Source organism: Dendrobium catenatum, unplaced genomic scaffold (genome assembly GCF_001605985.2).
Source record: "Dendrobium catenatum unplaced genomic scaffold, ASM160598v2 fragScaff_scaffold_1639, whole genome shotgun sequence".
NCBI lineage: Eukaryota > Viridiplantae > Streptophyta > Magnoliopsida > Asparagales > Orchidaceae > Dendrobium > Dendrobium catenatum.
The window spans coordinates 956085-979447 of NW_021320101.1; the positions used below are offsets into that span (position 1 = coordinate 956085).

Consider the following 23363-nt stretch of genomic DNA (forward strand, 5'->3'; position numbering starts at 1 on the left):
TCAAGATTAATGATGTAAGGTAAGATGGATGGAGAGATGGTCGAACACAGAGCTGCGGCAAGATTCTGATCCGTTAAAACCCATTGCGTGTATTTGGGATTGGTAATTAGAGTAAGATCAGAGCGCCGTATTTGTTTTTCCGGGGGAGAAAAAATGGGTTCAAGAAATTTATCAAACCCGTTTGCGCGGAAGAGTTTGACGACCTGAGATCGCCATAGCATGTAGTTCTCTGTTGATAGTTGAACAGGAACGATATTCTTCAAATTCCCGATCACAAACTTCAGGGATGAGGAGATGGTTCTTCCTTCTTCAGCTTGATCGGCTTCTGTCGTTTCTTCGGTTTGCGAAGCGGCCGAGTTTTCCATTTCACCGATCCTCTCCTTCACGCTGGCTCTGATACCATGTGGAAACCTGATTCTTGAGGTTTCAGAGAGCTTCTTGACGGAAAGGGAAAGAACGCAGAGAGAGACGGAAGAATGGAAATGTATTTTCTATTGTGTGTTTAATGAGTACAGTATCAGACCTATATATAGAGCTGAATAGGCTGTCCGCCTATAAGCAAATTACAATCCAGCCATTATGAAAAGAATACAATATTATTTGCATATATATCCCTAACATTTATCATATAATACTCTCGTATTATAGTTTTATGTAAAAGAAAAAGCTCGATCAATGTGCAGTTCTGATCTTTAAATAATTTATTTGTAATTTTTTTTGTTTTTGTTATGCTTATAAAAAGATAAAGATATAGATATTTATAATGACAGCTTTGCTTGTCCTTATTTGCTCTATCTAAAACATGCAAACAGAGAAAAATACAAAACTATGGATTGGATCTAAATTAGAGAGAAAAAAATGGAGAAACAGATTACAGAGCTGGAACCTGGAAGCAGGCAAGATCCAGCTCTCCCAACAATGCATCACGTGCTTTCCATTCACAGCAGTAATAAAAATAAATTAATGAAAAATAATAAAATACTGTAAAAATAAATTTATGACCCACAACTTGTGAAGAAGTTAATGAGACAGACAAACAATGGAGGAAAACAGCCATCTCCACTTTGGTGAATTCTGCCCCCACACAAAGCCTCATCCCCCCACCAAAGGGAAAATTATTAGTTCCGATCATCTGATAGAGAGATACATCCGAATTTCCTTCTGTCTACAGAAAAAGCACAGTTACTGTAGCAGCTGCACTTTAACTGTGTTTTAACTGTAGACAGAGAGAAATCCAGTTGATTCTCTTTATCCGGTGACCAGACCTAACAATTTGGTCCACCAAAGGGCATGAAAATTGAAATCCTTAGTTCAAACATTCATCTCAGGCTTATGCTGAAACACCAATTGGCTAAGCTCTGTGTCAGCTGAAGCCAAAAGTGAAATTCCAACCAAATTTGTGTTAAACACTGAACCATATCGGCATTAAAATAAAACAATCAAGAACTTAATTAATTGGCAGCATAAAAGGAGAATAATTTTTTATTTTTTTTAGCTTCTTCATTATCTTCTTTATGAAGGGATATATCAAATGAAGAAGTTGGTGTGAAGAAATCCATGGCTTCACCAAGAATAGGTAAGCCCATAAAACAAGGTGGTCTTTTGACCTCCATCACCTACTATAGTTCACTAACCACCATTGTTCGGCTATGACCCTTAGAACATTATTGCCCGATTATGATCCTCCAACCAATATTGCCCAACTACAATCCTCCAATCACCATCACCCAATTATGATCCTTCAACCAGCATCATCATAATCCTCCGACCATTATTGACCAACTACAATCCTCTAACCACAATATCCAAATTATAGTATTTTGACTATTAGTACTGAACTATAATCATTTGATCAATGTCACCTGATTAAAATCCACTTACTATCATCCTTCGACCTTTGTTGTTTGACTATTGTCCTCCAATTAACTATAGTTCTCCTATCATTAACGTCCGGCTATGATCCTTCAACTACCATCACCTATCTAATATTTCATCTACTGACTACAGTCCTACGACCATCATCTACAAATTACAATTCTTTGACTCAATTATGATCTTCATTGTATATATTGTAGAACAGTAAACACTTCTTTTTTGTGCATATTTTCACTTAATTTTATTAGCATTTTAGGAATGAAAGCAGAAGGTTTCTTATTTAATTTGAAATCTTTAAAATAACTTAGGTGTTGATATAAGCAAATTTTTTGAAATCATCTAGCATCCATTTTGCAAGCCATTTTTACTAGAGTATTGATCTAGACATTATGTAATATTTATTGATAATTTTCATAATCTTTAGAGCTTCAAATTTCAAGAAATAAGATGCTTATGCAGTTTACATCCTAAACCCTAAACTTTTAAAATATTACAAAAATGCCATTTGCTTTATTATTTTTATAAATTGTGGGACTATTGGAAAAAGTATTCAGTAAGATGTGTAATATGTGTATTTGTAAGGAGGTATAAGGACCGTTTTGTTTTTGTTTTTGCTCTTTTAATTTCAAACAAAGGAAGGGGTAAAGGATCTAATTGATTAGAGGTAGAGATTGCATATTTTTTTATATTTCAGTGATAGTAATATTAGTGTTAATATATAGACCCTTTTAATTCTATAGTTTTGTTATATGAAGTGAAAATATGTTGATGACTTCTACTTTAATAATTTTGATGATAAATACAAAAAAAAAAAAATTTACTAAAAATTTAGTTTTAAAACATTTAAAAAGCTATTCCAAACGAAAATTTTGTTCTCACAATTTCGACAGTTGTTGGTCTTTTTTATCTCATTTTTCACTTTTTTTTTTTTTGCTCTTTTTTTGTGTATCCAAATAGAAGAAAAAAAATAATATTCTAATACAGATAATATTAGAATAAATCATTATTTATAATTAATAAAATATAAATCCTTTATATATAATGCTAATCTAAAAACAAACTATCCTACCATAATCAAAAAACAAAATTACACCTATGACTATGTTCCACACAACAAGAACAAAGAAAAGTTTGTACCATAATATTCCAATATGAATTCAATCAAAATAAATTTTTAATCATTAAATTTACTTTAATTAATTAATTAATTTTTATATTACACTAATCGCAAGATAAATTGATTAACTAGAAAATCTATCCTACCCTTTTTTGTTTCTAAACAACCTCATTAGCCCTACTGAAGGAGAAATTATTCTGTGTGAAGACCGAACGTAGAACGCCGTCCGAAGACCAAACGGAATGCACCACGTCAACAATAACAATCCGTCGTACCGAGCAATACTGAGCCACGGTACCAAGCAAGAGATGATGTGGCACATTCTAGTTGATCTTTAAACGACGTTCGGCGTCCACAAAGAATAGCTAATCCTACTGAAGTGGCTAGATTGCGCACAAAAATAAAATAAAATAAAAAATAAACTAAACTTGCAGAGATTGCCTCAATCCACAAACTTGCCCTAAGACATCATAATCCAGCACTAATAATAAAAAAAGAAGAGTTCATGTAATTTAAAAAAAAAACACAGCTACTGTTATGTAAATTGTTGTTCACAGTTCTAGACAGACTGAAACTTGCTGAAACAATGAAAATGTCAGCCCCTCCCCTCCCGTTGTATTCTGAAAGTTTATGATATATCTCCCCACTCAAAACTACAGTTCCAAAGCTTCTATACAGCAAACATGTTAAAAATTATGAAATCAGTCAGCTTCGTTAATTATTTATTATATCACCTTCTTGCAGAAACTGGATCACCAATCAATGCCATCTAGTAGTTCTCCCAACAAATCCTGATCAAAATCACCGAGATTCAAATTTTCATACACTTCTTGCTTTACATTACAGTTGTTGGTACTCCCACAGAAGCTATTATTCATGGCAGCTGGTTTAGAAGCATCGTTATTACTAGGCATCATCACTCTCTTGACTTCTCTAGACAAATCACCAGTGCAGATTCCTGGCCCATTCTGCACTTGAGCTGATACCTTGCCAGGCCCAGCCATGGCGCCCACCTCAGCTTTAACAAAGTCTTTTACAGTGGGTAAGGCTCCCTTACTCATCATCTCTGCCTGAGAAGGCGATTCATTATTACTTGGAGGGGGTAGCTTTCCCTGTAAATCTTGCTGCTGCTGGTTCTTGGTTGATGGAGTATATTGAAATGTTCGGCCGCCACCGGTGCTTAAAGGACCAGTGGCCTGGTATGCCATGGGTTGTTGCGTCTGGATGAGTCCAGAAAACGAAGAGTGATCAGATTGCATGGGGCTATGTCCTGGATTTGGGGGATTTCTTAGTAAGTTCTGGTAATTGGTCATTGGACCGTTAGCTGGAGAAGAATTGTTTGGAAAGCATGTTGATGATATGTTATTTGCTTGATGCCTGCCAAGACCAGGATGTATGGCCATGAACTTGTTCAATGCGCTCTGGTCAGGGTGGAGATTTTGAGAAGTATCTGTCTGCTCCACCTTCATTTTCTGGGCTTGGAGCTTAGCTGCAGCTTGCTGAGTGTAATTTTTCAGACTATCTGCAAATTGGATGATGAAACAAAGAGCTTGTAAATGAAGAGGTTTAACTCTTTCTTTGTGCTAAATAGAGAATCACACAAGCTACAAAATTAATTGAATGGGGGAAAATTTTTAATATAAAGCAAATAAGATTCAAAAAGGTGGGGTTGATGATCGATAAACCGCACAATTTAAACCTTGCTGAATTTGTTCAGATATGGATCATCAATGGATTCAGAAAATTGTCAAAATAGTTCAATGACTATTTATGAGGGGAGGTTTTAGGCCCGGGACTATCTCAAGTGTAAATTTTGGTCCTTTGACTCCCCAATTATGATTCAAAATAGTCCGGGAACTCCTCAATCTCATTCAAAATAGTCAAATCTGATTCAAAATAATTCAAAATGGCGACTATTTTGAATCATATTTTAATAGTCAAGAGACTAAATTGAGCATATTAGTTAGTTAGAACTAAAATAGACCCATACAAATAGTCTAGGACCCATTTGACTTTTCTTTGAAATTCTAAAAGAACCATTATTAGCATCCTTTCCGAGCTGATCAGCTTATTATCTACTCTTGAGCCTTGAAGGTCACACTCAAGACTGGATTGTCCCACAGATTTTTATCTTTCTCAAAAACTATTACAAAGGAACATTACTAAAGCAGTGCAAATGTTAATATATTCTGAGATATAAGTAAATGCCATACCAATAGGCCCCATCTTGTGTGACTGGCTAAAGTCAATCAAGTCTTTCATACAGTTAACAACTTCGGATATCTGTCAATTGATAGGAAGATGGCTTGAAATCATACATAATAACATTTAAAAATAAGTGATAGTTATAAAATAAGCAATGATGCAGATGTAAAGAAAGAGACACTAAAATTACATTAATATAGCTATAGATTTATTTTATGTTAAAAGTTTAAACTGAATTTCTTCCATCAACTTTCACTCAAACAGAACAACAATAAATATAGACCACATATACTAAAAGTACCTGCAAGCATCGAACATATCTTTTGGGAAAACCTAGATCATTTAGTAACTGCAACTCCACATTTCTTGCCAGTTGACGGCCTGCTGACACAAACCTGAAGGAAAAAAGTGTGGCCAAGCATTAAATCTGACTATTTAAACTGTGCTATTAAGGCGATGTTTGCTTTCAAAGAATTGATGAGAGGAAATGGTCATGAAATGATAAAGGAAGTTAATTGAAATTAACTTCAACACAATTGTTTGGTTGAGAAATTGAGTGGAAAAGTAATTTCACCTAGATGCTTAAAGAAAAAACCCAAAAATGCAAGAGTAAATACAACCTTAATGTTATGAGTATTTGATTTGTTCATGTCCGAGTTCACCATTGTCAAACTGTTCCCACTTTGTAAATCTGAAAGTTTGTGTTCATTATGATTGCAATTTGTCTTCGATGTTATTTATTTATTTATTTATTTTGGTTCATTCCAAATGTAAAAATTTACCAATGCTGATCAATCTATTAAGAACCGTCTGCGTTCTCCCATATTAGATTAGCAAGATTTGGTTTGATAGTAAGATTCAGCTCCCTTTATATTCTCCTTTTCGGAAGATCTATCATTGTTTTTTTCTTCAATTTGTTCAATTACTGGCTTATCCACATGATTGAAATTTTTTTGAATGTGATTACATGTCGGATTGTCTTTTATAGTGTGAATTTCATCATTGCTGAATTTTTATATTTGCTAACTATTTTTCATTATGAAATTTCATCCTAAGTTGAATTAGTGACTATCCAATGCTTACCAATCCTACATCACCAAGTTTCATCTTACTCGGTAATTGAATTTCAGCGAAGATTGGAGTATAGTCAGCAGAATTTCGACAAAATGTTCCACAAACAAACAAGAGTCGGTGTCTATAACCGTATAGAAGAGGATATCATCAATGTTCTTTTTGGGATATAACAGGATGGCAACCTTCAATTCCTACTCTCTAATGACCTATAGGCTAGTTTCTCTCTCAAACGGCAGCACTACAAAAACGTGTCTTCCTTTTCCACCAAGGGTTTACGAGGGAATTATGAAAAAAAAAAAAAAAAATCAAGTGTTTTGGTTTTAAACTATACTTTGCATTAATTACAAGTGAGCCAAACATCACAAATGTAATTATTAAGGTAAAACATATTTACTTTCCTCCAAATTACATTAAACCAGATAAAGTCTTCATGTCTTTATCAAAGTCCTCACCTTTTATATCAGACACTTGTCTAATGATAAAACTGCTAATGGGAGACATTTCTGTTGGGCGGAATGTAAAATACGCAACGAAACAAACAAGAAATAAAAAATGCGGTGGAAAGAAAAAGTCAAAGAACATCATGATTTAACGTGAAAAAAACTCAAAAACGGGAAAAAATTACAGAGCCGCACCACACCAAGAAATTCACGATGAAAATTTAAGAGAAATGGTATAGATCTATCTGCTTGCTCACTCTCTCCTTGCTTCTCGTCACCCTTGCATCATTCCCACACTAGAACATACAAAGAGATAGAATAAAAACCACAAAGGGACACAACCCTTACGGAAAAATAAGAAAAAAAAAACCGCACAGCCGACCTCGCAGCATTGCGGCACCAAGTTTGAGCGTTCGCGGCGCTCCCACTATCTGATTTCAGCCTGCACGATAGCGCGGTAGCGCCGAGTACGGTTTTCTGTAGTGCTCCCTAGCAGCGCCACAACACTCTGCTTCTCTATCTTTTTTCACCAAACAATATAGCGCTGAGGCGCTTAGGTACACAGCACCCGGGTGCTGTAAGGGAAAAATTGGTGCAAATCACCAAAACCCAAGCAGGAGGAGGACCCCCTGCAACCTCCTAGCGAACTTAACAAATTGAATTGAGGTCTGAGGCAACAATACAATCCAATTGATCAAACACAATCAGATTCTACACAGAACTAACAATCTCCCACTTGGAAACTGATTGTAATCAATTATTCTCCCGATTTATAACACCAATCATAATATCTACGGTGTGGCCAACTTCTGCTCTAAACCTTCATGAAGACAAGGACCAACTAAAGCTACACATAGCTTCAATTTATCAATTATCACCGTCTTTGTCATCATGTCTGCAGGATTCTTGATCATATGAATCTTCTCCAAAGATATCTGGCTATCTTCCAAAAATGATCTGATGAAATGATATTGAAGCTGAATGTGCCTCGTCCTGGCATGGAATGCAACATTCTTGGCTTGATGAATTTTACTCATGTTGTTACTATGCAAATTTTCATTCCTTTGTTCCATGTTTAAGTTCAGCCATAAAACTTTGCAACCATATTATCTCCTTACTAGACTCAGTGATAGCAATACACTCAACTTCTATTGTTGATGAGAGCACGGTAATTTTCTGTAACCTGGAAACCCATTCATCTCTAAAGCAAAGAGCTTTATCAACTGATCCTCTCAAGTACCAGAGAATCCACTTAACTGCCTTCTAATAAAATTTATTTGGGTTACTCATAAATCTGCTGAGGATGAGTGGCTTTACCCTTAGAGATAGGATACGAAATGAGCATATACCTGAAAAGGTTGGAGTAGCTCCAGTAGAAGATAAGATTAGAGAGAGTCGCCTTAGATGGTTTGGTCACATAAAACGGCGGCCTTCCGATGACCCGGTTAGGAGAGTAGAGGTATTAGATTTGACTTATGTTAAGAAAGGTAGGGGTAGACCTAAAAAGACTTGGTTAGAAAATATTAGGAATGACCTTTCTTTATTAGATTTAAACGAGAATTTGACTTTTAATAGGACACAATGGAGAAAAAGGATTCATGTAGCCGACCCCACGTAGTGGGATAAAGGCTTGATGTTGTTGTTGTTGTTGTTGACTCATAAATCTGCTGACTACACTCACTGCATATACTATATCTAGTCTCGTATAGATTATAACATACATCAAACTTCGAACTGCTAAAGCATACAGACCCCTCTCCATCTATTATTGTTTTGGTTCAGATTTAAGCAATTGTTCCATATATAGCAGAAAATGACTACTTAAGGGAGTGTAAATTAGTTTTGCCTCACTCATGTTGAATCACTGCATCACCTTTTAAACATACTTAGCTTGATATAACTTCAATATACCTGCACTTCTATCCCAGCCACTTCTCATACCGAGAAGTTTTTTTGTTGGACCCAAATCTTTCATTTCAAAGTCCTTTGATAACTGCTTCTTCAGACATCTTCTCTTCTCCATATCTAAACCTGCAATCAGTATGGCATCCACATACAAAAGCATAATAATGTAATAGTTATCAAAATATTTGAAGAAACAACAGTTATCTGCCTAGCACTTCATATATCCATTATTTAACATAAACCAATCAAATTTTCTATACCACTATCTTTTAGTGATTACTTCAGCCCATATAGACTCTTTTTGAGCCTATACACCAAATATTCTTTACTTATCACCACCCATCCCACAATTTACATAATGTAGAGTTTTTTTTAAGGTCACAGTGAAGAAATGTTTTCTTTACATCCATCTGCTCTAGATGTAAATCCTCCACTGTTACTATATTCAGTACAACTCTAATTGTAGTCATCTTCACCGCTTGAAAGAAAATTTTAGTGTGATCTACACCTTCCTTAAAACTTTTAACTACAAGTTTGACCTTATAATTTTTGCTATCATCAGATTCTTCTTTCAGTCTGTAAGCCCGCTTATTTTGCAATGCTTTCTTGCCATCTAGTAGTTGTGTCAAATCCCAAGTCTAACTCAATCCAAGTGAATGCATCTCATCATCCATAACTTGCTCTCCCTTCTTTAAATCATAAACTTGAATGCCCTCATCATAACACTCTGGCTCACTACCATTTGTTAGCAATAGATAGTATAAGGAGAATATCTTTGTACTGGCTTTGAGGTTCTGCTGGATCTCCTAACTTCAGTAGCAGGTGTCCGAGAAACCCTTTGTGCTTCATCATCTTTGTCTTCTTAATCTCATCATCCATTATCTTAATATATTTAAAAGAATCTACATAAGTCTCATTTCTATCCACGTAGATTTCATTTTCATTGAATTTAAAATCTTTGTTCCTGATGAATTTCTGATTCTTATAGTCAAATTCATATGAATCATATCCAATAAATGTATACTTGATAGATTTTGGATCAAGCTTACTCCTAGATCCGACATCAATATGAACATAGGATGAACAACCAAAAACTTTGGGTTGTGATAAACTTACTTGCTTGCCACTCTAGGCTTCCTCAAATAATCCCTCATTAAGAGGAATTAATGGTCCACAAATGATAAGATAAATAGCAGTATTCACTGCCTTTGCCAAAAATTATTTGGGTAGACTTGCATGCAGCCTTATGCTCCTGACACACTCAGTGATAATTCATTCATGTGCTCTGCAAAACCATTTTGCAATGATTTTCTTAGAATAGTGAACTTATGCTTGACCTCATTCAAAGCACAATACTCCTTAAACTTCTTATCACAATACTCACCACCATTATCTGATTTGAGACACTTAAGCTTTAAACCTGTCTCAATCTCAACCATTGTCTTCCACTTCTTAAAAATGTCAAACACATATGACATGTGTTTTAAGAACTACACACATATTTCTATTGTGATTATTAAATAAAGTGACAAAATATAGAAAACTTCCTATAGATGAAACTGGTGCATGATCCGCTACATCAGTACGTGTTAACTCAAGCTTCTTTGACTTTACTTTCGAACCCATTTTTGAAAGACTCGCCTTTTATTGCTTGCTATATAAACAATCTTCACAAAAATCTAGATGTATAGATTTTAAACCAGGAAATTTTTCTCTAATAAGAAGTAAAGTGTACATTTCTTACTTTTATGGCTAAGCCTTCAATGCCAAAGACCTCCATCAACATCTGAATTAGTTACTCCAATAGAATCTGATTTTTTGTTGATAACATAAAATGTGCCTTCAATACTAAAACGAGATATAATTATAGCTCATTTGATCACCTTCCACGAATCTCCTGTGAATGATGTCACATAGCTTGCGTTTGCAAGTTGAATCACAAAAACTAAGGTCCTCTTTAGACAAGGAACATGCCTAACATCCTTGAGTCTACAAGTTGACCCATCTAACATTCTGATATCAACATCTCCTTGTCCTACAACACTGCATGACTTGTCTCTAAGAAACAGTTTGCCCAGATCACATTCTATATAGTTCTTGAACATCTCCTTATTAAGACTTGTATGAAATGAAGCACCTAAATCTATAACCCAATATTTAGTACTATCCAAAAACAATAGCAGAGAATCTGACTAAAATTCCTCTACAGATACATTTATAAAGTGATTGTTGTCTTGAACTTCACCACTAGCCTTCTTTGGAACAGTACAACCCTTCTCAAGTGACCCTTCTTTTCATAATTCCAGCACACAACTTTCACTCTACCTGTAGTAGACTTTTCTACCCTTGACTTAGATCTCCCTCTACTTGGATTTCTGATGCAATCAAAAAATATAGGGGGCCCTATATTTTTTTATCACAAAAAGTGAAAGAGACTCTATACTAGGTAATAGAAGAGACACAAAATGAAGAGATTTACTTAGAGATATTAGAACAAACTCTTACATTTCAAATCTAAGACCGACTTAGAAATTTAAAAAAAAAACAAAATTACGACGACCTACAATCTTGACTTGAAATTAAAGACACCCTAAAATTGCTTTACAATTAGAAGAGGGATACAGGTGGAGTGGCACTTGCGGAGAGAAGAAAGAGGTTAGAAGCCGAGATGAAAGGTTGGAAAGAGCTCGCAAGATTTCCGGAGGGGATGAGAAAGAAGGTGGACAAAGCTCGCAAGCTTTTCCAATGAAACCCGCAGGTTTACATTTCCAAAAATCAATCACATAACATTCACTATTTTAAAACATAACAAGCCCCTCATATTTATAGGTATGAAAGGGGAATACAAAAGGACACAAACAATGAATTCTCATTGGAATTTCAAACATCACAAACCATTAAAACCCTATTGCTTTTCACAGAAAAATATCCCAAGCCCAAGAACCGAAGGAGCAGCCACGGGAGCCAAGGAGGCCGCACGGAACCAAGGCGCCACAGCCACAGGAAAACTCCCAGGCTCGAAAAACCAGCAACCGGCCGGAAATCCAAGGGGCAAAGGCACAGAAAACAGCAGCTCATGGTGGAAGCTAAGGAGCCACGGCATGGAAAACAACACATCTTGGAATTCCAAAAGCCGGTTTGGAATTCCAAGAGACAAACATAATTAAAACACAAAAAAAAAAATAAAAATTACATTAATAAAAAGATAACTATGAACTAAAATATTAGTTAATAATGAGCTAACCCTTAGTTAAATAAGTGAACTAAAGACCAGCTCATAAATGAGCTAAAATTTCAACTCAATTTTGATTGAGCTTGTAAACTCGAGAGAGGCCAAAATTGATTTATTTTGGACATGAGTTGACCCCCCTTTGTCTACATCAATTTCTCTCTAAACCCCTACCTCTTGTTTCAACATTCAGAGCAGAATTTGAAAACCCACCATTCGCCTTCCTGCGAACCTCTCATTAAATTCTAACCCCAAAATATCATCAAAGTTTAATTTTGAACTTCCTGAAGAGTTACTCATAGTAGTAACTAGTCCATCCCAACTATTTGGCAATGAAGATAAGAACAGAAACGCTCTCACCTCATCATTAAACTTAATGTCAACTGAACACAATTAACATCAAAGTGTCAAATTATTCAAGTGCTATGTCATTGAAGCGTTGTTTAATATCTTCATATTGAATAACTTCACCAATAACACTTTGTTTAAAGCCAATGACTTATCATACATTTTAGCCAATGCAACCATGAGATTAATTGTAGTCTTCTCATTTATAATGTTGAATGCAACATATAAAAAAAGTGAAAGTCAAATCAAACCTAATGCAATCCGGTCAAGAACCTCACACTCCTCTATAGTCATTAAATTCGACTTATTGGTGATTCCTTCTAACGGTAAATACAACTTCTGATACAACAAATATTCAATTTGCATCTTCCAAAATGCAAAGCTCAAACCATTGAACTTTTCAATCTTATATCTTGTTTCATCAACCATTTCCCACTAGAAATGAAGAACGTGACTCTAATACCAGTTCTTAGGAGTAAAGCAATGAAACAAACAAGAAATAAAAAATGCAACAAAAAAGAAAGAACGCCAGGCTTTAATGTGGAAAAATTCAAAATCATAAAAAATCCACGGAGCCACACCACACCAAGAAATTCACTATGAAAATTTGGAAAAATAGTACAAATATATTTTATTTCTCACTCTTATTGCTTCTCTTTACCCTTTCACCATTCTCACACTATAACATACAAAGAAATACAATATAAACTACCAAGGGACACAACCCTTAATGAAAAACGATATAGAAAATTGTCGAACCAACCTCACATCACTGTGAGGCCAAGTTGGAGCGTCATGGCGCTCCCACTCTGATTTTAGCTTGCACCACAACACCGCAGTGTCAGGTCTAGAGCTCACAATGCTCCCTAGCAGCTCCGAGGTTTGTAGCACGACAACACTCCTCTTCTATGTCTTTTTACACCAACCTAAGCAGCGCCGGAGCACTGTACAGAAAAAAAATACTAATACAAAAATACCCGAACCCAAGCAGGAGGACCCCCTACAACCCCACTGAGCTTAACATACTGAATTAAGGTCCAAGACAACAATACAACCCAATTGATTAAACACAATCAGATTCCACACAGAACTAACAATGTCCTATTCACAACCACAATATTTACTTAAATATTTGAATGCACTAAAAGATATACATCCAAACAACCATCTACCAAAACAATAATCTATAAACAAAAGACAAAATACCAAAGGAGAAATGCTAAAGATACCCAAAAAAATGTGATCATGCACCTCAAACAACTGTTTACTTTTTTATGATATGATGCAATCAATGATTTTTATTTTGTATTTTATATTTTGAATATTATGTAATTTTGGATTTTATATACCATGAAAGACAACAGATAAACATGCTAGGTTGGTACTCTTAGGTAATTTCTCTCCTTTGGTTTTTTCACTCATGTTGATTTTATTTGCTTGCTTCCTTTGGCTAAGTGGACATTTATTTATGGGCTAATATTTCCTTATTGAGCTTGGCCCATTTATCCTTGATTGTTTGGTTGTTTGGTTGTTGGCTTATTATGGCTTGATGGTCGTTGGTTGTTGTTTATTATGGCTTGGTGGCTATTGGAATTTTTGCCAGGTTCCAAAGCAAATTTTGGATCCTCTCTGCTTGAATTTCCAGCTATTGGCTCCTTGTGTTGTTTGTTCCTCTCCCTTGGCTATTTTCTATGTTGTGTTGGCTCCTATTGGATGCTTGGGGGCGGCACATTTATGAGGATGTTGGGTTCATTTTCCCCTATATACAGGAGATGTTTGATGCTGGTGGGGGGTTGGTTGTTGTATGAAATCTTCTTTAAACCTGGGGGTTTTTCTTCCTAGTTTGAGAGCTACCATCTTCCTCTACTTAATTTTTCTTCTAATCTTCTATCTATTTCATGTCTCCACGGTTTCCCTTCCAATTGTATCCTTCTTCTCCAAATATAGCGAGTGTGGTGTATTGTTTGGCCGGTTTATTGGTATTTGCCAGAGGAGTGCCGACCGGTGTTGGATCAAGATTTATGTGGCGAGCCACTGGTTTGATTTTTCCTTGGAGCACCAATACTTAATTTTCATATTTGCATGTAAGGTGACCTCTTTTTTTTAAGGTTGGTCTGAGGGTAATTTATTTTATATACTAGTTTGTTTTTGTTAAGTTTTCTAGTAGTTCTATTACATATGTTTCTATTAAGTTTTTTTTCTATTGTTGTTGGCTTTTGTTTACTGAAAATGGTGTCTTGTTTATCCTAGTGTTCTCCTATTTGATTTTGGAATTTAGGTTACACCATGATATTTCATAGAATAGATTTTCAAATGACTAAAGTGAAACTTAGCACAAGAACCAAAGAATAGACTTTCATCAAGGTCTTGTTCCATAAACTCCTAGTGCCGATTCCAATCCTAAGTTTTCGAGAAGTGGTCATCTGTAGTGCTGGGTTAGATTCACAGAGCAAACTCTATTTACTTTTTTATGATAATTCCTAGAATAGATTTTCAAACGGCTAAAGTGAAACGGTTAGACCGGTCCAGCCGGCCTGACGAGACCGGCTCATGCAAAACAGGCGGAACTTTCTGCCTGCCTTTACGCACCGAACGGGCCGCAGGTTTCGGGATACTTGTTTGGAAGGATTTTTTTTAGGGGTTTGAGAGAGAATTTTGAATGTAGTGACTGTTTAGGGATTTCCTTTTGATTTGTATGCATTAAATACTTTGTTCTCCTAGGCTTAGGGCATCTTGAATTTGGCTGAAATTTGATATCTCTTAAATTTTAGGTTTCCTTTGGGCTCTAGCTGCGTCTAGAGATTTTAGAGAGATCGATTCTCCTCTTGAATAGAGGATCAAGTGTATCTTGCTATTTTCCATTTCTCTTTCATCAAGTAATACAAATTATCTACTATTTTTGTGATTTTGTGTGGATTTTGTGGAAAAAGCTCACTGTTTTTCGAATATTTATAGGAAATGCTCGAGAACTACAAGTACTTCCTATCAGAAACGTAGCACAAAGAACCAAAGAATAGACTTTGCTCAAGGCCTTGTTCCATAAACTCCTAGTGCCGATACCAATCCTAAGTTTCTGAGAAGTGGTCATCTGTAGTGCGGGGTTAGAATCACAGAGCTAACTCTTTTTAATACTGTAAAATATTGTAATACACATCTCATAAACATATTTGACCAATGAATAAGAAATAAATAACAACATAAATGCAGTAAACCATTCCAAGTTGGGTTCAATTAACACTTCATATCCGGTTCCAACTGTAGATTGTAGCACATGAACAAATCACCAGTAAAACAAGATGAAACAAAATGAGAAGTATTGAGAATACACATCTCATCTAGAGAATAGTTATCTTTTATATAATACTACCAATTTGGGCTCACAGAAGCATCATCAAAGGGTCTATGAAGTGCAAACATGGATATTTTTATCACTGGGGAGATGGATATGGTTGCAAGGGTTACTCTTTACTTGACTATTGCATCGAGAAACTAAACATATTGACTAACACCATGCCTAATTTTCCAGTACAATATTTTTCAAAAGATGAATAAAAAACAGAAATAAAAATTATCAGTGAAGACTTGAATATGTATATTATTCACTTTAACTCACATATTGCAACTGGCTTGCAGATCTTGAACGGAAACTGCAGAGGCCCCTTTTTCATTAACAGTAGTTTGATATTTATGTGCAGCATGCAATAACTGGTTCACCTGCAGCAACAAAATAGTGAAAGACCCAGTAACTTCAGTAAATCAGAAACCATTCCAAAGAACATAACCATGCAAGGGTTAGGAAATCTGGAAAATGTTAGGAAATGTGGAAAATGTCATCTAAACAGGGTACTTTAAAGAGTAAAACCCTCCTGCAAGCATGAAATGGCCATTGATAAATGAATGAATCACTCAGGAGGTTTGACTATTTTATAACGGTTGCAAAAAACAGAAGTTAAAATCAACATAGTTCATATAAAGCAAGATCAATATAAATGATATGCTATAATAAACAAGCACCATGTGGAACAAAAAGCTAACAAGAAAGGACAGATGGGAAACAATTAGTTTTCAAAATTAATATCTTGGAAAAAAATTAATTTAACCCTGTCGACTAAAATTTACACAATATCTTCCAAAAAAACTTCGTGAGTTTGCAATCTTAAGAACCGGTTGAAAGAACCTTCACCTGAGCTGCACTTCAAAGAGATCCAAATTCAACTAAACAAAAAAGACGCCTCCTAGTGTCAGTTTAATGATTTTGTCAGTCCTTGATAATAAACAACAATGGTCTTTGTGTATAGAAAGCCTATAGACTTGTTTGGGTAGCCATTTCAAGGTATAGGGCAGATCCAATGATTTTGATTCAACGGCTGCCAGATTAAAGGGAGCTGATTCTCAGTGGAAAGTGTAAATTCAAAAAATAAGGTTATGAGCAACCAGCGGCTAAAAGAAATATTTCTGCGGGGACATTAAATAATAAATTTAACTAGAAATAAAGAAGTAAAACGCAATACTTTCCATAATTGTTCCAAAAATTGGGGAAAGGAATATACAGAAGAATGCCAGAGAACATAGTTGTTTAGGTTAAAATTCGTTACAAAACTAACTTGAAAGTTAGACATGCATTTACAAATAAGCATTCTGTTACCTGACTAACTATCATTCTACGAGAGAGAAGTTCTTCATGACTGCGAGCACAGAATTCCCAACACAAGATCTGAAGCAGAGAACAACTTATGATGTTGATGGATTAATCTAAACGTAGCATCAACATATAGAACATAAAAAAAATCAAGCAGAAAATAAGTTTCTTTTCAAAAACCTTCAAATCTGGAGTGAATATGATCCTAAGTTGCCCCTCCCGCACGACACGGCATTGTTCACGGACACTCTCTTGCACAGCTTTTGCATACTCCAAAACCATCATTCCTGATGGAAGCCTGCTTTCGTGGGGCATGTCCAGATATAAAAGCTCATCAATAACCCCATGATCAAATTTGATTTGGTTAAGCCGAGGAATTACTTCATATGTAGCCTCTGTCATAATTCAAAATAATTAAAATGACAAAAAAGGTGCGGTTGAGGGAATACATCAATTGAAAACACTAATAATCTGAAGTATTAGATTTTAGATAATGAAAAACAAGATTAAGCTAAATTAATGATACATCATAATAAAAGGTTACTGATCAATGAATACAAAGTACAAAAATCAAGCTACTTTCTCTTTCAAGCGTCAAATCGGTAGGGGTGCTAGCTCACTGTTTCAGTGACATCAGAAGGCTAGAATTCTTGACCTAAGATGATCCATTACAGAAGGCCTCTCTCTTTCAACATTTCAAGGAATAGTACATTGAAATCTTCAAGGATCACGGTGGGCACATCAAAGACTACATCAACATCAACATCAACATCAAGCCTTTATCCCACTACGTGGGGTCGGCTACATGAATCCTTTTTCTCCATTGAGTCCTATTAAAAGGCAAATTCTCGTTTAAATCTAATAAAGAAAGGTCATTCCTAATATTTTCTAACCAAGTCTTTTTAGGTCTACCCCTACCTTTCTTAACACAAGTCAAATCTAATACCTCTACTCTCCTAACCGGGTCATCACAAGGCCGCCGTTTTATGTGACCAAAACCATCTAAGGCGACTTTCTCTAATCTTATATTCTACTGGAGCTATAGTTAAACAGTACTAAAACTTGATTATGTGATATGAGAAATGCGGATTTACCAAATTAGATGTAGCAGTGACTAAAGAATTTCTGATGCAGCATTATAGCAGCCTTACAGGTTTGTGGTTCCTCAGATACTGCAATTTGCGGTTCATTAATTCACCACAAATTATGATCCAATGGGCAGTAGAGATAGAAGCTCGCAAACTGTTGTTTTGTTTTTTGCATTAGCTTTTGCAGCATTGCTGAATCCTGAGGGTTTGTAATGAAGAAAGTGTGAAGTTTGAACCGTAGTACAGCTGGCTGCTGCTCCTTCAGTTCTATTTCAGGGGTTCATAACAAGTAAGCATATTTCCAAGCTGTTTTAATTTCTGCATTTTAGATAAGACCACAATGGAGACTTGATGGTTATCTGAAATGAGATTGGGATGATCTTGCGTCAACCATATCTACTAATCTAGAGATGATGAATCTATAAATAGATGTTATGAGGCAAGTAATTTAATAAACTTTCTGCTTCTAGTTTAGAATCTTGTTTGTGGAAGTTGGATAAGCAATTCCTTCAAATGTGGTACAAATACAACTACCTAATTCTGGAAGAGTCATCTTGTTGTACTGGCATGAAGCTTAGATTTATTTAATAACTTCTTTGCATGATCATTTCTTTCAACATAACTTACAGCTGTCTTACAATTGCTTTTGATTTGTGCAAATTTAACACAGTAGAGAAATAAGTTGTTATAATTAAACTATGATTACTAGCTTATTTTACATGGTTCGAATTTTTGATCAGCCAACGAATCAATACAAATTCTCAACAAACAACAGATTTTTATTGATAAGAAAAGAAATACAAAGAAACAAGATGCAATGGTCCTCTTTTGAGAGGACAGTCTCTCCTAAACCCTAGACGCCGCTAGGGTTCCTCACAAAAATAGTGGACAGCAAACACTCACAAAATTCTACATACCAAATATAACATAATCCCTACTACTAGCAAACAATAAACAACAAATTTTTAAAAACAGCCTTCCCCCAATTCCCTCTCAAATCCACCCTCAAATAAGCCCCCAAATCTACCCTCTTCCATTAGGAAACAACCCATAATTAATCCCCTCCAAATCAGCCCCCAAATCTATCCTTTTTAATTAGAAATATCTCCAATTAATCCCCTCCATATTATAATTAAAATTAGATCTCTTGGCCAAAATAATTTCCTCTTAATTATAATTAATTTTTTTTCTAAATAATTCTCCTTTAATTAAGAAACTTCCTAAATAGCTTCCTCTTGATTAGGAAACTTCCTAATTCTCTCCCAATCAAATTGGTCGGTCCATCAATACTCCCCTCCCAAAGTGTCACCCTATCCTCAAGGTGGAACAAAGGAAACTGATGCTGAAGCACTGGACTGAAAAATGGACTATCATTAGGTTGAATGATGCCTGCCTCCAGCATCTCCCTGATTAATCTCTCGATCTCATACTTCTAGAATTGGGGAGAACGGTACAGATGAACAATGATACATGAGACTCTTTCCTTCAAAATGATAGCATGCTCGTGTTCCCACAGAGGAGGCAATCCCTGAACTGACTGGAACAACTCTCGATATTGTTGGAGTGGTTGAACCATATCTTGTGCTTCTATTTTCTCCATATCTTATTCTCCTTCCAAACTCTGCATGTCCACCAAAAATCTCACTCCTTCACCATTTCCTCTCCTTAGAAGTGGCTCCAAAGGTGATATCTCTCTTCTTACCCCAAAATTTCCATCTTCCGATCCTCCCTCATCGACTCCTCCCGATCTCCTTTCCCTTAGATTCGGCCAAGGGAATCCCGGTCAAATCTTGATTAAGTTTAGCAATCGGAACCGCCATTGAAGGTTCAGATTGCATCTTCATGAGCTTCCTTAACATCTCCTCCACCCTTCCCAATTTGTTTTACATATTCCATAGTTGAGCTCTTCTTCTCCACATCACATTTGATTTGCTCCATCCTTCTTTCCACACCTCCACCTTCTTTGTTATCATAGGTCCCAAAAAAGTGCTCTGATACCAATTTGATACGTCGTGATATCAAAAACAACCAATGAACTAATACAAATTCAACAAACTGATTTTTATTGATAAGAAAGGAAATACAAAAAAATAAGATGCAATGGCCCTCTTTCGAGAGGACCGTCTCTCTCAAACCCTAGATGTCGATAGGATTCCTCACAAAAATAGTGGACAGCAAACACTCACAAAATTCGGCATACCAAATATAATATAAACCCTACTACTTATAGCAAACAATAAACAACATATTTCAAAACTGCTCTCCCCCAATTACCTCTCAAATCATCCCCCAAATCTGCTCTCTCCAATTAAAAAACATCTTCTAATTAATCCCCTCCAAATCAACCCCCAAATCTGCCCTTTTTAATTAAAAAACATCTCCTAATTCATCCCCTTGTCCTAAATAATTCTCTCCTAATTGTAATTAAAATTAATTCTCCTTTGATTAAGAACATTCATAAATAGCTTCCTCTTTGATTAGGAAACTTCCAAATTCTCTCCCAATCAAATCCATTGGTCCATCAGCTTTCTCCTGATTTATTCGTTATACTATCATACGAACTTTAATTCTCGTATTTATTGTTTGCATATACATAAATCAATTTGTTCACTTATTTCATGATTTAGGAAATGTGAATCATAATTTTCTTTGTAAAATTTACTTATATTGCATTATTCTAGTTTTATTAGAAAAGCCTAATCATAAATTGCCAAACATTAAAAAAAAAGTATCAAAGTTTGGGTTGTGTCAACATGTCAGTTGAAAGTGGAGCTAGTTGTAAGGTAATTTGCTAAATCAAGAAAGGGATAAGATATTGATAACCGTGCAAAATCAATTGGTTGAATTGTTGAATAGTTAAAATTAATTAAGTGATGCACTTAATATGATTCAAAAATGACTTTCCATTTGAAAGCTAATCAACTTCATGCACATGAAACTAAAATAGATTCCAATAATACTAGTGAGATTTTAAAAAAAAAATCATAATAGATAATTTAAGGTGTATAACAATGTTGGTAATTGAAATCATATATGACAAAATTTTGAAATAGATAATAGCATAAAAAAGGAAAATTAAAATTAAAGTGTTACATATTAGGGTTGGTAAATTGATTCCAAATTTTTTGTTGGTCGAGTGTTGTATTTAGATAACCTTTTTTTGAATAATAAATCACATATGATGAAGGACAAGTGAAATTTTTTAAAATAAAACAAAGTAAGATAAATTTTATCCAAAAAAAATAAAGGGAAAGGTTGGGAAAGGAGCTTGCTACATGAGCAGAAATGAAAGAGCTTTTAAAAGAAAAATATTTTCATTTGTAATTTTGATAGATGTCTCAGATCCGGTGTATGTTAAGAAAGATAGAGGTAGACAAAAAAAAACTTGATTAGAAAATATTAAAAATTATATATTTTTTATTAAATCTTAAAATGAATTTGACTATTACACAATGGAGAAAACGAATTCATGCAGCCCACCCCATGACACCGGACCGGAGGGGCTCGACAACTCTTCATCGACGATCCGGTGATCGTCGCCATCGCCAGACACAACTCCAAGAACTCCTTGAAAAGAAACCACCACCTGAATATACTTCAGGATATAGAAAAGACACAAAACTCAACTCAAATATTATTCATCTCAAAATCTGCCATATTACAAGTATTTGTTAAGTATTTATAAATAAATGTAGCAACATAATAGGTTAAACTCAGTAGAAGAAAGCTCTATTCATATACAACCATATAAACTACCAAATAGAATTAAGCTAGCCTGAAGTTAACATGTTTTAAGCAGCTCAGCTCCGGTGTCATACTACCGGGGAAGGAGGATTTGTTTTGTATCCTGACGTTCTGTCAGGTGGTGGTCATAGTTTTGTTTGTTAGGCCAGCCGTGGAGCTCGGCCACCAGATCGTCAACGAGGAGTCGTCGAGCCCCCTCCAGTATGGTGTCATTTGGTATCAGAGCAGGAAGATGCCGGAGATAGTTTTGTTTGTTTAATTCCTCTAGACAGTGGTTTTTAAGAGTTGATAATAAGAAGAATTTGTTTCTTGGATAGTTCCATGTTATCAAGAACATATTTCAGATGGTGAAGGCAGGCTTCTACCAGCCCGTAAATTCCAGTGCCGGAAGAATCCAAGTCGGAGGCCATCCACGGTCCGACAGGTTCAGCGAGTCGTCTCATTCACCCGACCTGATCTTCGATGGCGAATCGGCCTCAGTGGCGCCGGCCTCATTTGGTGGTTGAATCGCAATTACATATCACTGTAATAGATTGAAGACTGTAATAGATTGAAGACAAGATATTGTGTTTAATTCCTCTAGACAATGGTTTTTAAGAATTGATAATAAGAAGAATTTGTTTCTTGGATAGTTCCATGTATCTTTATGTATCACGAACATATTTCAGATGGTGAAGGCATGCTTCTACCAGCCCATAAATTCCAGTGCCGGAAGAATCCAAGTCGGAGGCCATCCACGGTCCGACAGGTTCAGCGAGTCGTCTCGTTCACCCGACCTGATCTTCGATGGCGAATCGGCCTCAGTGGCGTCAGCCTCAATTGGTGGTTGAATCGCAATTAAATATCACTGTAATAGATTGGAGCCAGGATCTTGTGTTATTACCGCATGAGTTCAGTATCAGTTCATGCTTTCTTGTTGCAGTAGTCCCGGTCGTTCTCCTCCCCATTCCATCTTCTAGCCTTCGACAGCTTGCAGTCAACTGTGTTCTTGAAGAACAGAGCAAGATGTGGCCTCGTTGGACGTTGCAGCAACCACTGCAAGAAGAAGAAATCAAAGATCTTCTGCAAGAAATTGTCCGACTCAAACTACGATTGTCAAGGATTGAACGAAGGAAAAATTTGTGCCCCCTTGGCCGGGACTTTAATGGTGTTTGAGGCAAGTATGCTGCCACGATTGCTTCAAGATCTCTCGTTCCAACCAAATCCTTGTGAATTGATGACGATAACGAGGGCATCTCAGATGATCAAATATCTTCTACATACGAAGATGTGTTTGAAGGGCCACCTCGTTAGTCTTCCACCCCACCCTCGATCGAGTCCAACTTCAAAGAATTTGAAGATCTGTTGTTGAAAATGCCGTCTTTGCCTCTCTACAATGAACTTGTATACGACGTGTATGATGATGACTTGTTCGGTGGAGTTCTTGATCTTGATCAACTAGAATATGATGATGACACGAGCAAGGTGGATGCACCTCTGGAGTTAGTCATTCATATCATTCCTGATAAAATAATAAATATGCTCCCCTTCATTGATAGTGAAATTGGTATGACCAAACTTGACCACGACAACCACCTTGGTACCTTCATGCATTCCGACACAAAATCCTTCTAGACGATAATTGTGGATGTCGATTTTGCATAGTTGATCAGTTTGATGTCAAGTCCAATTCAACTCTTGAAGAGTGTCGTTTGAAGGT

The 23363-nt window shown here is 35.8% G+C and overlaps 1 protein-coding gene across 2 annotated transcripts in view; it reads right to left on the reverse strand.

Annotated features, from left to right (window-relative positions):
• Positions 1-3474: 3474 nt before the first annotated feature.
• The window catches only part of LOC110110615 (probable transcriptional regulator SLK2), a 31247-nt gene continuing 11358 nt past the window's right edge, over positions 3475-23363 (reverse strand). For both annotated transcript variants that reach the window (XM_020842191.2, XM_020842193.2), the window contains exons 6-11: positions 17013-17227; positions 16839-16907; positions 15807-15907; positions 5499-5592; positions 5206-5275; positions 3475-4514 (exon numbers count right to left, since the gene is read on the reverse strand). In XM_020842191.2, coding sequence (XP_020697850.1) covers positions 3745-4514; positions 5206-5275; positions 5499-5592; positions 15807-15907; positions 16839-16907; positions 17013-17227 — 1319 coding nt within the window. In that variant the 3' untranslated portion in view covers positions 3475-3744. The remainder of the gene's footprint in view (positions 4515-5205; positions 5276-5498; positions 5593-15806; positions 15908-16838; positions 16908-17012; positions 17228-23363) is intronic.